At 36.5% G+C, this 23,304-nt stretch overlaps 1 protein-coding gene across 2 annotated transcripts in view; it reads left to right on the top strand.

Moving 5' to 3' along the window:
- The first annotated feature begins 6,895 nt into the window (after nucleotides 1–6,895).
- The window catches only part of LOC115235652 (transcription factor AP-2-epsilon), a 227,574-nt gene continuing 211,165 nt past the window's right edge, over nucleotides 6,896–23,304 (top strand). Inside the window, exon 1 of one of the 2 annotated variants that reach the window (XM_029807565.1) lies at nucleotides 6,896–7,004. In XM_029807565.1, the coding sequence (XP_029663425.1) occupies nucleotides 6,969–7,004 (36 nt within the window). In that variant the 5' untranslated portion in view covers nucleotides 6,896–6,968. The remainder of the gene's footprint in view (nucleotides 7,005–23,304) is intronic. The other variant, XM_029807564.1, reaches the window with a different exon arrangement.

Raw genomic sequence — 23,304 nt, 5'->3', positions numbered from 1 at the left:
ACATACAAGTATTTATATCTGGTTATTGCTATGTATTCGAAATCTCAACAAAGTATGACGGGTATTAATGGCTTTTTTCAATGAACATTTTTACTTGGACATTGAATCATACAGAAAACAATTAATTTATAAATAATAACAATTAATTAGAATTTTTTCCATTGGATCGATCGGGTGGTCAGTCGCAGGTACACATAAATGGATCGCGCGAGCGACATGGCGCCCAAGGGCACTGCATTGAGGACCGTCGTATTAAACTGCCATGACGTTCGTAGTCTCGACTGAAGAGAATTACATGGAAATGAATCTGTGACATACCGCTATTTATTGGAAATAATCAATATTTAATGTTGTTGAGCGTATAGGATTGGTCGACGATATATTGTATTATGTTGTATCTGATATATTAAAGATAGATCTCTTAAAATACGCATGTAACCATCGATTCGGTCGATATTGTACAATCTTTGGATAAGACTATGATATGAACTCTCAACGTAGTGCTAGACTTTACGATTACAAATTGTCGATTAATTATTTCAAAGGAATAATCGAAGTCAAATTCAAACTCAAAGACATTTATTATGTTTTGTCCATAAATAGTAAAATTAAATGACGCGTGGATAAATTTTTATAGAACGTTTACCGACAATTGCATTTCATCATGGAACATGTGTTTCTTTATCATTCTTTTTTATAATGCGTAACTTGTTATATCGTGATCCATTTTTGCGCGCGCGCTTGTTTATATTTGTATAATATAATTAATAATTGCATTTTGTTTTTTAAATTAATATACAAGAATTTTTTCTCATGCACGTAGCTAATAATTTGTATTCTTGCTAAATGAGATTTTAAAAAACTAAGAATAAGATAGATATAAACAGGTAAAATTAGAAAACTGATGGATAGCTGAATAAACTTAATCTCTCAGCATTTTCTAATCAATCTAAATGAAAGAATGAAATGAGAAATTTTCGTTTTATCAAAAAATCGCGAGAAACTTTGGAAAAGAAGTTTTTCGCCTGCCGTGAGCAGATATCGACCGATTCCGTACACGAAAACACACTTTCCAAATGGCTGCATTCCAACATAAAATCAGCGGCGCCCACCCCCGCCTCGTGTATAGGAAGCAAACGAACCCGAAGTAGATACGCGAGACCAAAACTACTGCGGGGGAAAGGAGATGAAACGAGGGAAAAAATGGGAAGCCGACTCTAAAAGGCGAAGAGGAGAAGAAAGAAGAGAGGGCGGTAATAACGTCGGTGTGAAAACTCGCCGAAATCTCTGGGATGTAAGAAGAGAGGCGAAGGGGGGGGGGGAGGGGAGGGGACAGAAGCTGGCGTCTTGGTGTACTCGTAGAGAATTCTCTCCCTTTCCCTCCATAACGTCACTTTTTCCCACTTCCACTCTCGCTTCTCCTTCTCCTCTTCCTGCGCCGCTCCCGTTTTCTCCTTGACGCGACGGAGGCAAAAGGTACGAGTGGGACGGGCGAGGAGTCGAGGCAGCGACAACAGGGACGTACGAAGAAAGGGGCTGCAGCGTGGTAGCTCGCAGTGCGCTGTGCACACAGCAGCATGGAGGGGTTAACGGGGGGGAGGGATGGATGGACCGGCGTGCGGTAGTGGCAGCGCACCCAAGGAGCAGCTTACGGATCAGGGGGAGAGGGAGGAAACGAGGGGGAATGGGGGGAGGAAGGGGGGCATCGATCGGTCATGCGCAGACTGTGCTAGGTTTCTGTCGTTTCCATCGTGTCGTGTACGTCCGCGTGCGGATGTATTCGTGAATTGTGCGACGCTGCCGAGGTAGAACTGAGATGCGGCGGTTACCGTCTCTCTCTCTCTCTCTCTCTCTCTCTCGTACAATCCAAGCATTGCCGACGCATCTTCCACGATACTCGTCTATCTTCCCTTTCCCTCGGTTTTCTCTCCTCTACCTTGCTACATTCTCCTACTGATATGTTATATATCTGTGGAATTTTTCGGATAGATTTGAATATCATTTGTGAGAGAAATTATACAAGTAATCTCGAAAAGCCAAATCTTGACAAACATTAATCAAGTGATATTTACTGTGAATATATTTGTCAGAATATTTATTACATTACTGAAGGAAACAAAAGTAAAAGAGGAAAATTTCGTAAATGAATCAATTTTCTGTTTTCTTTTTATCGAATATTACAAACATTTTCTTTTTTTGATATATAATGAATAAGGAGTAAAAGAAAGAGAGGTTCAGAGATAAAAACCAGATTAATCCTCTATATGCGGGAATTGTATTTTTTGCAAGAACGCAATATACACTCTTTAAAAAAGTAGAATTTTGAATATTTATCTAAGTAAGTTTGACATTCAGTACGATGATGTTATTTCATGAAAATTTTAATTTTTCAAATTTTTTATAACCTTTACTAAACTTGATCGATTTTGGGCAATTTTAATGTTAAATAGTCTGCCCCGTGTAATTTTTGAATTCCACATTCATAGTTATCGTATTATTATATATTGTATTGTGATGTCATATTTTTTTGATAAATTAGACATTTTGCCAGTATTAATACAGTTGTTTATCTTGGAATATTTCCTAATAAGTATGAAAAGATCAGAGTCACAAATGTTTATTTTTTCTAGCGTGATAGTTTATTCATTAATACGATATAATTAATCACTAATACATATATATGTCTAATCTTTGATTTGTAATCCTACAATATATATAAATATGAGAGAATATGTATATATTCTCTCACATATATTCTTTATAAAATAAGAATATTTCTCTTTTCAACTTGCTTTTTAATAATCGTGAAAATAAAATTTGTTTTTCAGCTCTTATCTTTCTTTCAAGTCAGGTGTGAGATATTAAATTATTAAAGCGTTTATATAGAGGAGTTTTATAGTTATACATATGCATGTATGATAAAAAAATATAAAACATAACTTTAAATATATTTATAAAACTTTTAAAGAGATTAATTTACTTTTGAATAAATATATATCTCTGAAATATAGGAATAGAAATAAATCTCTCTCTCTCCTCGGTCATTCATCAAATGATTTGTTCAGCACCTCTTTCATTCGTTTTTTTTTTCCGTTTCCGTTCCGAAAAGTGTCCCGGAAACGCGTCTACCGTCGCTAATTTTTCTTGCTAGATCGCACGCTACTCATTCGTCTAGGTTTAGGATAAGCAATCCTGACGCTCTCACCCGCGTAAGGTAGATAGGTTATATCATGATCGCGTCGCCCCGTGTTTGCAGGGTTAGGCTAGACTAGGTTAGGTTAGACCAGGCCGTCATCCCTCTCCAGCAGGCAGGTATATGGAATAGGGCCGCGCAGGGTCCGTCATGTGACTGTAGGCGGAGGCACCACACCCCCGCGGGGGTAGGCAGGCGATAGTACGCGCCGCGGGTGGTAGCAGAGGCGCATCGTCGCCACTGCTGAGGGGGTTGCACGAGGGCGGCCGGGTGGCAGCTTGGAAGGGAAAAGGGGGGGTGGAGGCGTCGCGGCGCCTCTCTCGCCTGGAGCGCAGTGCGACGTCGCGAGGCGCCACGTGCGGTGGGCCAATACACATATCGGGAACACACGGCAACGGAGAGACGGGAAACGCAACGCGTCGCGAAACCGGAAGTCACCTTCGGGGTGACCGTACCGTTCTCCTTTACTCTCATGTATTCCCTCGTGTCGCGCGCGTCCTCGGATTCGTCGTCGTGCCGCGTCGTTTCGTGCCGGCACGCCGCCTGCCATCTTCGACCAGCTACCGAGTGATTCCATGGTGCGATCGAGAGTACATATGTATATCTAGCAATATTTGTGACGAGAGGAAAAGAGAGAGAAGGAGTGAGAGAGAAAGAGGAAGACGTAGATCGTCCGCGAGCGCCGTGAAGAGGGGGTGGAGAGGGGATAAGGAAAATAAAGTCACAGAAGGCAAGATAAGGAAGGGAGCCGGTTGGTAGGATCACGCGAGAGTAAGAGAAATAAAGAGAGAGAAAGAGTGAGAGGGAAAGAAAGAAGGACAAGGAGAACGAAGGTGTAAGAGAGGGATGGACTGACTGCGTTTCGAATTGGCCTCCGATAATCCGCTCGCGGATTAAGTTACGCGTGTGCGTACGTGCGCGCACCGTTCTCGCTCGCAGAAACGTATCTTCCTGTTTTTATCCTTCGCTCGAGTCTCGCGTAAAAAAAAAAAAAAAAAACGCGATTTTTCCCCGATTGCTGCCGTCGCCCGTCGTCGCCCGTCGGTGAATCGCTGCGAGACTGGAAATACGTGACGAGGTGAGTCCGCTTCGTATCTTCGTGACGTCGCGTTCGGTTTTAACTCTTAGACAGCGATGGGGATTAAGTGTGTTCCGGAAAATATAACTAGGAAACATATATAATACATACATACATTTTGTGTCTCGCGCAAGTGATCGCCGTGAATGCTGGGTGAATTGCGTTGCAGTGACCTTGGGCTGTTTTGTTTAAAAGTGAAGTCCTTGGAACGAAAGTAGGCTACATCCTAGACGCATAGAGTTGCTATTTTTTGAAAGGTTTGATAATAGCTATTGTGATCTAGATTTACTTGGACACATTTTTTGACAAATATTTTTATTATTGGAGAAAACAGTTTGTTAGGTTCCAGCATTTTAAGAAGTATATATTGTATTGAAGTAATCATCGTGTTAAAAGTTGATTGATGTATATATAATTTCCATCTTTTTAACAAATGTGACATTTGTTTATAATGTTACGCTTCGTTTTTAAAAATTATGATAATGATATTTAATAAAAAATCAAGCGATGAAAGAAACAAATATAATATTGTGGAGATATTGTTATTATCGCGAGATATGATCAAGTGATATTAGATTATAATATATTTTCCAACCTATAGTGTTGAACTTTTTAGCCATCTTTGTATACATTTACAAATATAGCTGATAAATTTTTATTTTATTTAAAAGTAGATATAAATAGAGATGAAAATATAAGAAAAATACAGGGACATTTTTTGTCATTCGTGAACAGGATTATCCAGGAAAAATAAATTCTTTTTATTCTGGAAGCTTGCAAATTTTATGTTTTATTAGACATTGTGCCTACGAAGGATAAATGATATGTAAAATATGTAGTATAAATAATGTAAGATCATCTTAATTCTTCAGTCGTTAAGTTTAATTTCGGGAAAATTAGAATTGTTTTCGATTGTAAATTTCTGACTTAATTTATGTTTGTATTTTTGTAAAAAGACGATATGCGTAAATTTGATATAATAATAAACAATATAGAGATAGCAATTTATAGGTTAGATTAGTTCGTTTGTTGCGTGACACCAAATGCTAAAATCATTGGTAACGCCGATAATTTGATCACTATTTGATATTTAAATGCAGGAGAGTACAATCAATGTAAAGTGGCTATGAGGATTCTGATTGAAATTGTACAATACTATACAGAAAATATGTTACATTTCCTGCGTTTAAATAATAATGATGTCCTTTGATTTGTTCGCTGAATCACGGATATAAATTTGTGGTGGAAGATGCGTAGTGTTATTACGTGTGTTTTAATTTTGAAAGCGAGACCGATGTAACTGCATTCAATAGTCTTTTATGAATATAGCGTTGATGAGATTCCAATAATAAATTATTCTCTGAAGAGTTTCACTACCATTATTGACTAAATTCATCGAGTGATGGAAATATTGTTCATCCGAATATATAAATTTTTCCCTCCAATATAAATCTTTCTGCAATTGAATGGTTATATTTTATTAGTTTATGTATTTCTGATTTATTTTTGTATTCAAATTGGAACGATATGATTTTTATTACATCTAGCATTAATATTATTCTGGGATTATTGTTATTTTATTCACTTGCTAGAAACTTTGAAACGCATTTTTTGCCTGAAATATTAAATAATTCTTAAATCTTAGCACATTGGCCTTATATTTAAATTTCAATAAAATTTAAATCTATATTTATATTTAAAAAATTCTGCAAACTATTCTGGCAAAGTTACGAGAGAGCTTATAAATTGATGTTAAGTGTAAGCTACAGTTTTACAAAGTGCCGAATTGTGCTTGTAAATATTTTGGAAAGTGCAGATATTTATATAGATTCTAGAGATTTTGTAGCAATAGAGAGCGAGAAAGAAGCTAGGACTATAATCTCCGCTTGCCGAGCGTCTTGAGATATCTTCTCGTTTTGTGAAAGTGTTTGCAATTAAAAAGCGGTCGTGCCACCTCGGGGAGCCGTATTTAACTTTGCTTAACTAAGTTCCCGATCCGTTGACGCGACGCCCCAGGGATCCCGGTTGACGAAAGTAATTCGCATTTTTGTTACTCATCGCAGAAAATTTTCGCCAAATCTTACTTGATATTCGCGACTCGCATGATTTCGGTACGTGCACGATTAAAATTATAATGTGAAACTTGGTAGAAACTTTTTTTGAGAAGCATATATACTTATATTTTCACTACGTACGATCTTCTCAAACTCAATCATTTTTTTTTTTTTAATTTCCATTAAAGACATAGTATTTCTTTCGTAATTGAAGAGTAGTAATGACAAATAAATAAAATTATAGATTCAAAAATTATTTCAGTAGACATTTGAATTTATTTTATTAATATTTTTATTATAAGAGAAAGCACAATTATTTGTATCGCTGAATTATATGATATCTTCCTCTAATCGCGATGTTTTAACTTTAATTGGATTCATCTGCTAATTTTTTACTTAATTTACCTTTATTATATTTTGGATACTTTTATGTAATATTTCCGGTTCTAACATTCTCTCTCATTCTCATATATTTTAACAATTTTTTTAGTTCAACTTGCGTCTTGACGAAACTGCCGACGGAAGATGTCGTCTGCCGATCATCTCGGAACGTGAGTGACAAGCTGGATCTTGGTAGCGTGCCGATCGGCGAGGAGTTCCTGGATACTTTAGAAATTTTGCAACCACGGAGGACACTAACAACATGTCTTACCTCGCTCTGGACTCCAACGCCTGGCAGGTAAGTGTTAAAATTAAAGCGCCAATTATTTTCGCAATTAAATATTTATGAAATTTGTTTCACGCAATTGTATATTCATACGCAATAGTGCCTAATAATTTAAAAAAGACAAGTAGAAAGTATTATTCGCTTTGTAAATTATTGTATGCCTCTCACGCGCACATAATCGCGCACAGAGATTCTTCTCTTAATAATTCATTGTACTATCGAAAAAAGCGTATAAAAAAAAAGCCGCGTTACCAGTCGCTGAACTTCCCGCATACTTCCCTTAACCGCCTTAATCACTTCCGCATACGATCGGCGTGAAACGGGTCGCGCGCCGCCGCGAGCGAAGCGAGCTAAACGGGCCCTATTTACCGCGAGCGTTTCCGATAATCGTAGATCACCGAGGACAGATCAATCTTGTTTCGCGATTGTACACGACGATCGACGCGCGGATCCACCCCATTCATAAACTAGCCAACCAGACGTCGGATACGGATCGAAAGAGTGCTGCCACCGCGCTCTGGTCACGATACACCCTTCTCCATCCCTCTCCCTTCCCGCCTCACTCTTCTCCCTTCCCGCCGGCTAATTCTCCCTCTCGTAGACGTGATCATTACCGACGCAAATTAGCGACGCCCGATCCACGTTCCGACGTTTGCGATGCGTAGAACGAGTTTGCGCGATTACGCGCGTGTACTCGCGCTGAAAAACGATGCCGGTGGGTTTTAAGTAATACCCGCACGCGATCGCGCGAAGCCGTATCGTTGTCGTACGGTACGGGCCCTAGAGCAGGAGTCCTACGTGCTGCAGGAACCTTATCGTTATCTAGGCGAAGGGGAGGAGTACTCGTAAACGCAAAATTCCTGTGTGTACATACGAGACTTATATGTATATTTATACGAATGTGGATAACTATCGAGTTCTACGAAACGTTTAATTCTCTTGGAGATCCGAAGACAGCGAATGTGTGTGAAAAATATAATATATGGATCTTTAAAAATATAGACGAAGTTATAAATGCAGTTCTATTTAAAAATATGGAGATATGAAAAATGCAGCTCTTTTTTCTTATTGACAAATATTATCTGTTAATATTAAACGCGTCTCACGTGCCTAATATTGATGGAGGTTATCGAATCTATTAATTTTATGAATAGCGCGCATTTGGCTACTCGTCCAGAAATCGTATTTTTTCATTAGCATCTGCTCCGCATCGTCATTTTATTCGAGAATTATTTACAATTAATTTTTCTGCACAGTTTACACAATTGGAAACCGCTCAATTTATTTCCTATTGTTTAATAATTTGCGCAAAAATTTACAACAACATTTTTGTAACATTTTTATGTCTGATAACAAATATTTCATCATTTTTGTCTGGATTTTCGAAATGATGATGCGTGAGTCATCTAGTTTAATCCATTATTAATCAATAATCGATATTCATCGATCCATCAAGTACAATTCTTTCTAAGTTTTTTTTATTAGAAATTTTCAAAATACTAGTAAAGCAATAATTTACGCGCTTTTTTTTATAATCAAATTCCGTATAAATTTTACCACTTTGGGCATTATTACGTTCCGGTGACGATCACATATGTCACGATTGACGGAGTCGACATTAATCGTCCGTTGAGGCATAGAAAAACTTATGCACAAATGGCGAGGAGATGTAAAAAGTCTTCGATAGGGTAAAAAAAAACTCTGCCTATCCTCGCTGCACTTTGGATACGGTATGGCGCGCATCAGTTTTCCCCTTCGCGATGGTCACGGAAATCACATAGTAACAGCAGGAAATGTAAGTTCTCGAGCATGGAGGATAGCGGAAACACGTTTAGGTAGTAGCCCCGTATTGAATTATGTTGTTAGCCGAGTTCGCTAGCTTCGCCTATGTTGTCTGAAAGGCAATCCCGTAACGGTCGACTACTACTTGTTGTCTTAGCCTTATCTGCTGATGCTTTAATTTGTTCCTCAGATAACCTAGGGGGACAATACTTTTTTAGATACTTCAATCATTTATTTAAATCGTGCGAGATTGCATTTACATGTCGTTGAAACGTTATATGTCAATTGCAAGCGTACGGTATATAACGATGAACTCTCAGGTTTTCATATTTTCTTTTATATTTTTCATATATATATATATATATTGGATGATTGCATAAGTTCGTGCCCGATTTTCATAGATGGTCGAAAACCACCTTACAAACTTTTTTCAAGAAAAACCAAGTTCTTTCTTCAAAAATGGAATCGACAAGCTTGTAGATCGTTGGAAAACCATTGTAGAAAAGAATGGAGACTATATAATTGATTAATAAAAGTGTTATCTCTAAAATATAATCTATTGAAGTTTATATTTAAATCGGGCACGAACTTATGCAATCACCTGATATATTATAGTATGCGCTGGCACGATTAAACTTTGTTATACGAATTCCTACAATTCTATCGTTATTTCATATAGTTACTGATAATTATTATACTAATGAAAGAAATGTCGTGTAAAATACATCGTATTTATATATGTTCGAGATAAATTATTTCTCACATAATGAGTAGAATAACATAAAATGTTTAAAATTATGATATTTTGAAATGGTGATTTATACGTGCAGCTACTATACTGGTTTATCAAATAGAGGGGGAATATCGTTTCTATTCTATATAAAAATAATTACTGTTGAAATTCAGTTTTACCGTTTTGTTTTATCGTTTTTTTTTTGTTTACATACAGGAAATACAGGTTTGACAAAACAAAATACATCAAAACGTTGCTTCATTGGACCAGGTTCGTCGTTATAAAATTGTCGGGTATTGAAAAAGCTTCGTAGCCGAAAAATATGGGGGAAATAATAATGCGCGATATAGAAAGAAAGTCGTCGAAATGCGGGAACGCGCGGTGCGGGAGTGACGAGTATTTGCACATTTTCCAATAAAGTATGATCCGGTCACGTGGCAAAGCTGAGTGGCGGGTTGTGTCTTTGGCTGAAATAACAAGGGTCGTACCCGCCACGCAGGAGGATTAATACTTCGCTCTCACGTGCCATCTTTGCCGAAGATCACTCTCATGTCTTTCGCGCTCCCCCTTTCCCCTCTCGCTTTCCGCAAGTCTCACCGCGGATTGACGCATTGACAGGGTAACTATGAAACCACGCGTTCAACGAACGATGTGACGTCTCGCGATATCGCGAGTATGCGGGTATTTGATCGGATACGATCACGTTAATAGCCGCGTTATTTTATCCCGCCGTGATTAGAAAAAAATTATTTCTTTTGATGCAAAGATTGTACAAAAAGTATCGTTTTATAATTAATTCTATTTGTATTTACGAAAGCAAAAGTTTCGAGAAATCGGGAACAATACAAAAAATACGTTTTATTAAGAGATTGCGCGTTTCCGTACTTTGTAAAAGTACAAGTTTTCTAGCGCGCACAAACTTCAGTTAACATTTTAAAATTTCTCGTAGTTTTTGAGAACGAGCAAAATTTTATTTTAAAAAGTGTGAAAAGAAATACTGCGCTTTTAAACTCGCGAGCGAATAATTGTTGATAGAATAGTTTCAGATAATACTGAATCGTTTGGCTAAATGAGAATATTATTTTCGTCGCGAATCTTCTGATCTTGCCCGCTCGATTTAACGAAAGAAAAGATTTTTCTCTAGGGTGTCAGCGCACGCCGGTTTCGCTTTCGATGTAACCGAGCGTTACGATCCTCTATCTATCTGTCCAATATACTCGAGTTATTTGTCGCTTTATCTGCGCTTAATGCGTGATTCACTATTTTGCATGGCGGGAACAGTTGGTGGCTACATCAAAAACCCACCGGCACTTCAAAGTTGGCAGATTCGTGTGCGTCCTCGTTGACGGGGGTAGAGCTTCGTTTGCGCGACGATAGGGAGGGCGGAAGAAGAAAGAAGAAGAAGGGTGAACGAAAAATAAATGATACCCGAATTAGCGTAATCGCGTGATGGTTTTGCGAGGGAGATACACGGCGAGGGCAACGCGAGGGGGCGGCATGGGGAACGACAAATTGCGTTTCGATTTCATTTCGCGCGGAGACGGTCGTCATCACGGAGAATCGAGAAGTCGTGATCGGTCGTAATGGCAAAAAAAAAAAAAAAAGAATTGTATGGTTGATATCATTGTTTACTCGATGCGATTGTTTTGTATTTAAAAAAAAAAAAATGTTACACTTTATTATTATGCTCATATCGTAATACTGATATTTAATGCTAATCGTAAATCGATATTATCATATCGTGTCGAGGAAACTGTATTATGTAACGTGAAACGTATTTATGATAATATTCTCGTTAACACGTTGGAGTTTAAAATATTTATATTAAAAAATTTTTATTTTATTGATAACGGTTAAAATATATATAAATTGTACAAATAATGATTAATCATATTTTCAACAAACATGAATTATAACGTTTATGATAAAATCAGGTCTCCGTTATTATATGTGTATATGAAATCCGAAAACTATTTTTAAACCAAGTCTATTTCAATTTACGAAATAGCTTCGTGGAAACGAATCATCGATAAACTTAGGATAAATCCCAAATCTTCCCCCCTAACTACCAAAAGGTTCTGAAATATGATTTCTTCGAGAAAAATATTTGTTAGTTATAATATTTTAGATTCTATATATTATCTAAAGTACGATACACACGTAGAAGTAGGATTACTTTTAATATCTCTTTATTCTCTGACTGACAGATCTTCAAAAATTATTAGCCTCAAACCATTTGTTTCTCGTCTCGATAGAATATGTAAATAGAGCATTGACCGGTGAACCTTCGTCTGTTCAAATACACGGAATCGAACGCGAGGCAATTGTAGCGGGAAACAGTCGAGGTAGCCGCTTTACTATGGCGGCGCGTGTTAATCATGTAAAAGTGTGTATCTAATACGCTGCAATTACAGTTCCGCCGCGATTCGCGGGGCGTACTCGGGTTGAATAAAAGACGGTGGCTGTCGGCGAGCAGGACGATGCCAAACATCGGCGATAGCCCCCTCGAAAACGTTGGTTAACCCACGTGACAATGCTGAGAGCGAGGCCCATTGTCACCCCTGGCACTGCACAAAGGGCCACGGTACTTTGTTCGTACGTGTCTACATGCCGCGCGTGTCGCACGACGCATTTCTGCATAATACAGACGACGATATTCGGGTGCGCGACGTTTTACCCTGCAGTGCCGCGATAACCCTTGCGATACCAAGACATTGTATGTAACTGCAAGGAACAGATATTTTATATCTTTTACTCGAAAGCATGTTTTCCATCGATTCTTGAAAGTTTACGAAAAGCCGTTAGATTACAATGGATCCATTATTGAATGATTGCCAAAAAGCATGCAACTTTGAGATTTTAAGAAATTGTAGTCTTTATTTTAAAACGGATATTAATTATTATTTATTATAATTAGAAAGGATATACATTAAAACGATGTAGACTCGAGCGTAGTTGATATCTAAATTCAGGTTTCCATATTTGAATTTGTGCAGTACTTCAATTAAAGAATTTGTAAATTCTAATCAAAATTATAATTGACAATTATTTTAAACTTTGAAATAATCATGATTTTTTAAATCTTAACATATCTGTAGTCGAAGAAAAAATTGTACGCGATTCCTGGAATATCCTTGCAGACACTTATCACGATGCAGGAAACCTTGAAAATCTGATAGGATTTCGGCGAGATTCTGGAACAATGAAAAACAGGGAGGAAAGGGTGCGAAGGAGAATGCCCGAAATAAAGAAGTAGAAATGCGAAGGGGGAGATGTAGCAAGGGGAGGAAGGGAGATAGCAGGTGCCACGTATCTTCCGCGATAATAATTTTTCTAGACTGTTTTCATTTGGTATGGCCGTCAGTTGTGACGTGCCATGATCAGTCAGCCGACGTCGGTTTGTGTTTTAGTCCTTAACCCGCGTTCTGCTTCCAGTAATTAAGACTCGAGCTTAAAAAAAAAAAGGAGAACGGTGGAGGCGAGGGTGGTAAGGGGGATCCGGGGACCGGGTTAGATTAGAGGTAGGGAGAATGAGAGTTTGAGGAATCAGGGATAGAACACACACACACACACACACACACATACACACACACCGCGATGACACGCTCTTTTGTTCCGGCTTTTTGCGAAAGACAGCGTAGCGAGTGGCATTTGCGGGTACAGAGAGAAATAGAAATAATAACTGGTCCGCCGTTCACAACTAATATTTGCGTCTAATTCTTCTCCCTGAAATTTTCTTCGCCGTATATGCGCGCGCTTTTCTCTTTGTCGCAGATGTGAGAACGCGGACCGGTAGAACTACATAGATAACGGTGGCGTGCTTGTCAGAGAGACAGACGGCGGTCCGCGTGCTTCAAACTGCGGAAAGATATCCCGGCGGTTTGCGAAATAAACCAGTGCTTAAGGTGTCTCTTTGTCGTCTTACACCGCGTAAAAGCGAGTTCCTGATACTCGTGCATTGTGTGCCTGGCGTTTTTTTTCCTCGGCTCGGAAAATAGCACATATACAAGAATGCAGTTCGTGTAATAACAAAGGATTTTTCTATTTTACTGTTAACACATAGAGACAAAAAATTTTTTTTCAGCGACATTGTTATTATATATTTCGTATATTTTTCTTTTTTGTTTTGACATGTGAATTATCTTGTTTGAATTTTTGGATCAAATTTATTTCACCCGAGAATTTAATTAATTTGCATAATGGATGGATGTTGAATATTTTACTATGTTTTACACATTATTATTATTTTTTATCTTGCACTTTTATTGAGATATTATGAGAACGGGAAAGCATATTTATTTTCGAGTATTTCTTGATTATTTCTGCACATGGATAACTGTTCATAGAGTTTAAATATTTTAACGATATATTCTCCATCGCATTCGCATACGCGCAATATACACATACACACAATGGGATTTCTATTAGATCTACTGTTTCGCATTTATTGCTTACCATCAATTGCAATTTATTGGAAGTGCGTCGGTCGTTGTTATCTACCTTCGGTACAAATAAAATTGTAAAATGCCGTGCTATCTTTTATTACAGCTCAGTTTTCATCAACATCATTTTACACAAATAAAAAAGCAGCGATTTTTCTTGCGTGTTTTTCGTAAATCATGTTTTTCTTAAAATGTTTTGTTAAAAATTGTAGCTTTAAAAAATTCATATACTCTATATGTAATTTATAGTCGTAACGATAACGTCTTCTTGATTGAATAGTAACATGTTCTTATTCAAAGATATAAATGAGCTCGCACATACACGAAGTAACTTTCATTATTCCATACTTACGTCATTGAAATACCGTCAAAAGTCGTGCACATAGTCGCAAATTACTTTTGCAATCACCCGTGTAACCTGCGCAATCCCCGATCGTTCTCGTAGACAAAAATTCGCGAGCAATGCGTTAACGGGAGGGTGACCGTCGAATTCACCCTATATGTAGTTTAGTGGCCCTGGTCTTTCGAGGGTGGTGGTGGGCTGGTCACGTTGGTGGTGGTGAAATCGAGTTAGCCAAATTAACCATGAAATAGACTCCCTCCCTAGTGTCTGTCTATCTCGTCAGCCGCTCGTGTCGTTCGCGTCGCTCCAGGACCACTAACCAAAGCTAACCAGTCCCGTAGGCCCTTTTAGGGCCACTGCACACAAAATTGAACCTTTGCCTCTAAAGGAAATACGACTCTATCACTGAACACGGAAAAATTACGATGTATCTATAAGACGTATGGGAAAAGAGAGTTTATGATGTTATAATAATATTATGGTGATGATATATTATATCGAATATTTACGATATATATTATCTGATTAATTGTGTGATTAAAACTCGGTTATTTAATCAAACATTATCGTGTGTACCGAGTAAAATTTGCTTGTTTGTACATATGGAGTGCGAATCAACACAGCGAGTAAAGTAATATAACAATATTTATATACGTATGCGCACTATAATAAAGTATAATTAATAGCAATACATATTATATTTTAGAGTATGATTAATAACAATATATGTATATCGTATTATATTATAATTATAAAGGTTACTACTATTCACTCACAGAAACATAAATATCCTCTTTGCTTACATTTCTATTTATTACTCTCGTCAGTTCGTGATTACTTATTAATCCCGAATTAATGCATATATAAATCTATTTTACTGAATGGTCGACTAAATTTCAAATTAAAAGCCCTGTTATTCCTGTTTGTTCTAAATATATAATTACATTATTAGATTATTAGATAAAATGGCAAAGGCTGTATGCATATACATATACATAATCATAAATGCTGGGCAAAACTTCAGTAATGAATTCCTGATGCTTAGAGAAGAAAAAAAAGTTATATCAACGTAGGTCCGGAAATGATTAGTTTTTGAGTTATTAAAGTTTTTGTCACAATTCTCATCATATCGTCTTAGAGGCCCGTTTAAAGCCATCAACGATGTTTTTCAAGCGATCGCCGGCGTATATTTACGTTATTGCGGTGTATTATTCTTGTTTTGATTCCCAGTGTTTACAATCAATATTTTATTTCATGTATACACGAACACTCTGCCGTACGTGTGTCAAGAATGCTGAAGCATACTTTTAAATTTAGTATCATCTAACGCGCCACGCCAGGAATTTGGGAGTATATTCGAGACTTAATCAGACGAGCTAAGGCTTGTATTGAGATAGGAGGTGGACATATTGAACATTTCCTCTAAGACGATGTGACGAGAATTGTGTCACAACTTTAATAATTCAGAAACTAATCATTTCCGGACTTATGTTGATATAATTTTTTTTCTTCTCTAAACATTAGGAATTCATTACTGAAGTTTTGTTCATCATTTATGAAACACCCTGTATAGTAAAACGGAACATTATCATTGTCAATTTTATAATCTATAAATATTTAGTATTATCACATTTTTAAGGATGTAAATGTCAAAACATTGATAAAGGCATGAAAATTTCGTAGACTGTTCTACTATTTCTTCTGAGTATCTGTGCAAAATCTGAGTACAATTCTTTTAACGGTTAGGAAATTATTTAAGTTTAAAGTTAGTATGATACTTATTAAAGAAAATCGCGTATTGTAGCACTTATTGACAAATTTGATAAGAAAAGAACATTTATAACCGTAAAAACGTAAAAAATGTGTTTTTTTTTTTTTTTTTAGATATAAAACTTTTTGCTACTATTCTGTAGCCAAAACATTCTTAAGAGAGGAAGCATTATATATTTTTAATTAAAACACAAGAAAATAATTTTATTACCTATGCAGTTCTGTTAATGCACGCTGTTAATCGTGCAAAAATAAAATGTCATGTGCCATATCGTCCGTCCTCTCTCGAGCGAATTCCACCTACAGCATGCGAGATTCGAGGCGAGCGTCTCCCGGCTGTGATTCATGGGTACGATGATCCCATTGACAAATAAGAAAGACGCGGGTCGGCCTTTTTCTCATTAGCGGCACTTTGAACTAACCCGCCCACGTTATGACAAACTAGATTAATTTTCTGTCCAAAAGGTACCGCCTTCGCGATCGTTTGTTATGAAATTTCAACTGTCAGCCGTTACTTTATCGCGCTTCGCAACGTGTTTCAGAAATTGGCATTTAATTCGCCGCGTTTGAGAAACATCATTACGATCGGCGGAGGCAGGCGTATTAATTCGATACTTCGTATATATTTCTCGATATAAAATACAAGAGATATAGAAATTTTACTTTTATAATTATTTATTTAAAAAATGGTAAATGTAAGAAGCTAATTTTTTTTAATTAAGACAAGAATGGACATTATGAGATTATCTTGGACATCATGTCGTAATAAAAAAAAATCGCTGTTCACAGTTACAATTTTTGAAAGCGCGTGTGATGTACCTTGTGTACGCGATGAGTACAGTGATATATATGTACACATTGAGGTCGACTCGCAACGCTGTAAAATTCTGGAACGCAGACGCACGACGTTTTCATTGTAAAAATCGAGATACCGGTTAAAAATATTCAAAGGAGGGAGCGATGGCCGAAGAGGGGTTTATAACTCACGTCAGGCAAGTAATTAGCCGCTTTTGCCCAGCTGTAATGGACCCGCTAAGGCACTAAGCGAGACCCTTAACTTATTTAAATGAACCGGTAACCCATGTCCATGTCCAACGTGAACCAGACACGAGGCAATATAGAAAAACCATTTATAAGGGCACTATTCCGGATGCCTAAGAAACTTCTTTTCCTTTTGCTACACTTTGGACTCTGCAACGCATCAGGCGATCTATTTTTTCGTGCCAACAGGTACATGCCAGCGTGTACAATGATCTGTTTCACGGTTATTATGATATATGAAATATTTTAGCGCGCGATAGAAATATGAATAAGTGTATCATATATCAAAAATGTATCGTGAATTATAACATTATATACATAACTTTTCTGATACATTTTCAATATATATTTATATATGAATTAATATTTTTTATAAAAGATTGAATACATCAATTAAAATAGAAAATATATCTCAATATGCTTATTTATTTTTTCAAATTATATCTTTTTAATAATTCATAATTTAATGAATAATTTATGAGCCGCTCTATTTTAATGGTAGTACGCGCCATTTTTTGGAATGTTTTAATATTGATAATTATGTATTCAGATAAAAATATCATAATTAAAAATAAAGAAATTATCGTAGGATCGAGAGAGGTGAGATGTTTTTCGACTTATAGTATTGAAACGTCGACTTTAACTGTCAAAAGAACATTGATTTGTTTTCGACGGAATTTAGGGGCGCGTCCAAAAGGGCGAATATTGATTTTATGTTCAGCTGTAAAAGTGTGATTTGAATTTTGATTGCGGGCTGGGAGAGATCGCGTAACAGGATAGTGCACGCTTTGCCAGACGCACAAGGGCCCTTCAAACGTCGCTTACTCGACTAGAAAATTGAAGGAATATACGTTTTCAAGTGATGAACAGCGTGGACCTCCTGACCGAGTACATTGATGTTCACAATGTTTTCAATGTCGCTTCAAAATAGAGTATCTATTGCTCTATCGGGTTAGAAAAAACCTTTAGCCAATTTTTTCGCGATATTTTGTGAGAATATTACATTATTAATCATCAATTTCACAATAAATACTTCATTTTCTTTAAGATTCTTTTTAGATTTTTAAAAATATTGTTCTAATTTCTTATATTCACAATATTTATTTAATGCAAACAATCTTGAATTAAATTTTACTCTCTCTCTCTCTCTTTTCTCTTTACTATTGCTTTATTTATTCGCAATAAATAGAAGTGTTAGATATCATTAAATGCAAGAGAAGTGACGTGATATATCGTATTATTCTCTTCTTTGGTTGTTTTATTCAGATTTATTTAACAAATTTTATTCATTTCGATCGTTTTGTCTGTTTTCTGATATATAGGTTTTGCTTAGAAAGTAGAAGAAGATCCACCTGCATCTCCTTATCGCAAAAAAAGAAAAAAAGACAAATACCGTTACGATGTAGGGTTACTCTCCTAGGCGAATCGTTTTAGTTCGATTACGATCTTCAGCGCAGCATAATTCGATAATGATACGAGGGCACGGATTTTATCATAAAGGCATGCTAATTCCGCTTTTGTCGTAACCCGAGATCACTATAATTTGTGAGGGCGTAAAAATAGGTATTAAAATATCATCATAGGCTGTTTCCCAGTAGAGACAGGGCGATCGTTTTCGTTGTCAACTTACACTTTGTAATGATAGTCGTCTTTGTCTCTTTGGCCTCCACGCCGTTGATTATTACGAGAATGTAATGAACGTTTTCCACTTTCTAATGTTTCACATCTTCAACGGTTTCGTGGCAGAACATTATGACGATAAAAAAAAATCTGAAATTTATGTGGAATCTTGTATATCATTTTCAATTATGGCATTTTTTTATGAAGTTTACTATCTTTTTCTAATCTATAGATGTAGTGATTTTTTTTTTAATAGAGAGAATGAACCTTTTTATACATATATATTTTAAATAATAAAGAATCGTAAAAAGAGGAGCGATTAATTTTCTTAAATCATACATACACAATATTTAATAATTTGTTTAATAATTTTGTTTAGCAATATTGTTCAAAATAACCAGTCAAATCTGTTCACTTTATCCTTCGTTTTGATTTATTCCAATCCGAAATCAATCATTGAATTAATCAATTACTTATAAATCGTGACACTTATTGTTAGAGTGCCGAATTAGAATCCGCGCGTCTTCAGACAAGCTTTGAATTTGATGTTACGTATTCTATCGCATTCTGAGCATTAGTATACAAAATCCGGGCAAATGAACATCGCGGCTCATTCGAACATCATTTAACCCGAGGATACCGTTTGTGCCAAGCGTCTCGATGCAATATCGTTAAACAAACTCGTAACGTGAACAAACTAGCTGTTAATGTGGACATCGGTGGGTTGATCCGCGTACACCCATCTAAGTATATTCTCGCGAACACCTTCTTTCTTTTAACCCCCCAACCCTTTCTCTCGCTGTCCACGTCGTCGCTGCTTGCACTTCTCCGTCTTCCTTCCGCAAACGCGCCGCTCTGTCCTTCTTCGGCTCTCCTAATATCTCGTGGCTCCAATTAGTTCTGAACGTCGGACTGTCCATCCGTCCGTCTATCCCTTCGTCCATCCGTTCGTACGTCCCGTCCGTCCATCCGTCCGTCCGTTCCGTGGTTGCCGTTTGCACAGTTCGTTCGTTGCCTCTCGGCTCGTTCGTATCCCTCAGCTTCATTAAGAAACGCTAATGCGTTTTGTTTCTCTTTCACCACGCTCTCCACTCCCGAAGGGGAACGAGCTAGGGACTCTTTTAATAATCCCGCAGCACGCTCAGAGATTTATTATTTTCGGGCTACGTTGCTGGATAAGTCCATATGGCTGACGCCCTCCCTCCCTCCCACCCTCCTCAGCCCTGTTGCACCCGTCGCCCCCATCGTCCCTCTTTGCGTCGCCTTTTTCTTTTTCTTCTTCGGGCTGCTTCTATTGCGTCCAGTCGTCCTCCTGGCTCGCGAACTTCTGTACAGGGTGATCTGATAAAGTCAGAGCACACTTTTAGGATATTTGTATCTTAAACAAAATACTCGAAGTTTTTCGTACTTTAATAAAAAAATCAAGAATATATTCTTTAATTAAAATAAAAAATAATTAAGTCATTAAATAGGCGAGCATGAATTTCTCTCGTCATTCGAAAATACGAATTTTAAATAAGTCTGCAATTTTTACAAATCTAAGATACATTCTGAATAATATTTATATAAAATTCATCTTTACAGCTTGTCGAGAAAGATATATATATATATATATTTGCACATTTAGATTTTGAGATATTTTACGCGCAGTTTTATGTAATTTTGACATACATATATTTATTAAATTACGACTTAAATACACGATTAAAGCGATATAGAAATTTTTGGGACTTTTACGAATTGCTTCCTCAAAATTGTACTACGCGATTATCGCTTTTGATCGAAGATCTCGTTACCAAGGTATGTCGTTAACCGAGACAATACTGAACGGTATAAAATCGATGTTCAGACTCGTTACGGAGAAAATGAAAATAGTGTCTGCGTTTTGGGTTCGACCGAGGCGCAGAAGGAGAGGAGACGCTTCTTTCCTATGGTTATAATTCTTGGTGAACGTAGAGCTATAAGCATATTCCGGTCCTTTGATTTAACGAGGTGTGGTGTCGGTTATACTATAAACGGTACATCGGGGCCCCTATAAACCAAACGGCCGAGTCGGTAAATTAGGAACTGAGACCTCTCGCAGGAAGCCCCTAAAAATACAATTAACGAGTCGTTTAACGGATATATACCTGGCGCGGAGGTCACCGTCTCTTTCTCCGACAGGACGGGGTTGCATCCGTGCAAAACGAAATAAGCCGCGATTTTTCTAAGCCGCACCCGTGTTTCGGGTGTGCGAAGAAACGACGGGGATTTATTGGCCGGCTGCGTTTAATAGGAGCTCGATTGTGCATTCCAACACATGTTCTGACCACCACCAATTCCAATTAACTGTAAGGGGATATAATATAAAGCAGTTTTGCATACCTAAAATTATTAAATAAAATCCCGAGATGTGGTACGTTTTACTACTACTATATTTTTTTTTATAAAAACTATATAGGTATATTTTCCAGTTCTATTTAAAAAAAAAACGATATATAAATTAATTAACTTGTGAATATAATTTTATAGATGATACGTTGCGTAAAAATAATGATGTTACACACATTAGACAATTAAAAATTTAATTATGATAAAATATAAAATAATTACATAGACGATTTAATTAGATGAATTAATTTAAAGTAAAGTGTAAATCATAATGATATGATCAAGGAGCAATGGAACAAAGCGAATATGTATGCTATATGTATGCTTACAATCGCGATGCATCTCAATAAAATACGGTTATGCGTCATTGCTCAAGATACAGCTATACAAGTGTTCTTTCTTCGCGGAAAACATTTATTATCGCAGCAATAAAAGATCGCGTTATGTCTGTATCGGTAGTAATATAAATATAATCGTTGTACTCTCCAGCAGTAATAATCGAATAAAAGATCCATATTTATTGTGTTAGTTGACATAAAAAAGGTTAATATTTATATTCTCGACGAGAATATATCTACATATTCCGCAGTTCGCAATTATATAAATTATGAGAAAAAAGTAAAAAATCTGTTTTTAAAAAACACTTAGGTATATAAATATATTGACCAAATAATTTGTTAATATTTTATTTTTAATATTTGTGTCTTTTAAATTTTTATTTCTATATTTGAAAATTTACATTCCCCGAAGTGCAACGATCGATAAATATTTTACCACCAGTTGCGCGCTTCGTTAATCGCGTTCCATAATATTTAATAAAGAATATTAGTAAAATATTTACCGCGTATATATATACATCGAGATAGTGTATAAATATTTATTTTACAATTATAAAGATTATAATTTTCAATAGAAACTTTCATGATCAGCATTTTTGTCAGAGAAAGCTAATTAATATTCAAAAATTCATTTTATCATACACAGTCGAATGGCGATTTATTCGATCTCTCAATTGGCGATTGTTTTTCCTACGCGGTATCATCCGTCCGCTAATTTATATCGCGCGCGGCTTAATGCTGTGTCTACGGTGCAGGTAGTGGATACAATAATCCACGATAAATCATCGCTGGAATCTTTAGCTTAATGAGTTTTTAGTGGCGGGTTTCACCGGGCCGTGATTCATTTTGTGTTTTAATCAATTCATTAACGCCGCGCGCAGATAGCTTTTTCGTGCGTTCCGCTCGCTACCGCTGCCGGACCAGAGTTCCAATATTCGATCAGCTTACGTTTCCACCAAAAACGTCCTCGCGAGAATAATATAGCTTGCTAGTTTTTAATTAATCGCAATCGCGATATATGTATATATGCAGATGTATCGGATGCATAAGCGCGTTTCAGCGCTCTCAATTTATCGCGGTATCTTTTGGATATTTCATTTTTTTTGCTCGTTTGAAAATTTCGATATTCTCGATTACTACACTCAAGTTTTAATTATAGATATATGTGAGGGATTATAATAAGTGACAAGATGCGAGGAAGCAAAAAAAGAGAAAACAATTATTTATGAATATTTATGACAAAAATTATATTGTAAATTTAGAAAAATATTAAATAACATGTAACATATTTGGATACATATGTACGGTGAATAGCAGTAACATTTACATTAATTATACGATTGAAGCTAACAAAAATAATATTATAATTAGCTTTGAAGGATTTTTTTAAGCGTGGAATTTATTAAAGTCGAAATAGTTTTATATATCATTTAACATAATATTGATATGGAAATGAACCGTGCATTATTGCATATAACAATCTGTTATTATGCCTAAATAAATATATAAATTTTATTTACTATATAAATGTATTATTTATTGTATATTATTATACATATATTTATTATATGTCTGTTATATATTATCATATATTATTTATTATATAAATATATAATACGAAATAGTGACATATCTCTGTTTTAATGAAAATGATAAAAAAGAGACAGAGATTCATGCCGATTTAACATTTTCTTCGAACTTGGGCTAGACGTGGCGGGCAAATGGAAATTTCACGGAACGACGACGGAGAGCGACGGAGATATTCGTGATTCGAAGGCAGCTCTATCGAGCGGTCGCATCCGTCATGCGTTTTAAGATGGAGGAGATGGGGCGAGGGAGTATCTCCGGGAGAGGGATGGTGAAAAAGGGAAAG

The sequence above is a fragment of the Formica exsecta genome, unplaced genomic scaffold (assembly GCF_003651465.1).
Source record: "Formica exsecta isolate Colony F162 unplaced genomic scaffold, ASM365146v1 scaffold229, whole genome shotgun sequence".
In the NCBI taxonomy this organism is placed as follows: domain Eukaryota; kingdom Metazoa; phylum Arthropoda; class Insecta; order Hymenoptera; family Formicidae; genus Formica; species Formica exsecta.
This window is presented reverse-complemented; position numbering and strand designations above follow the sequence as displayed.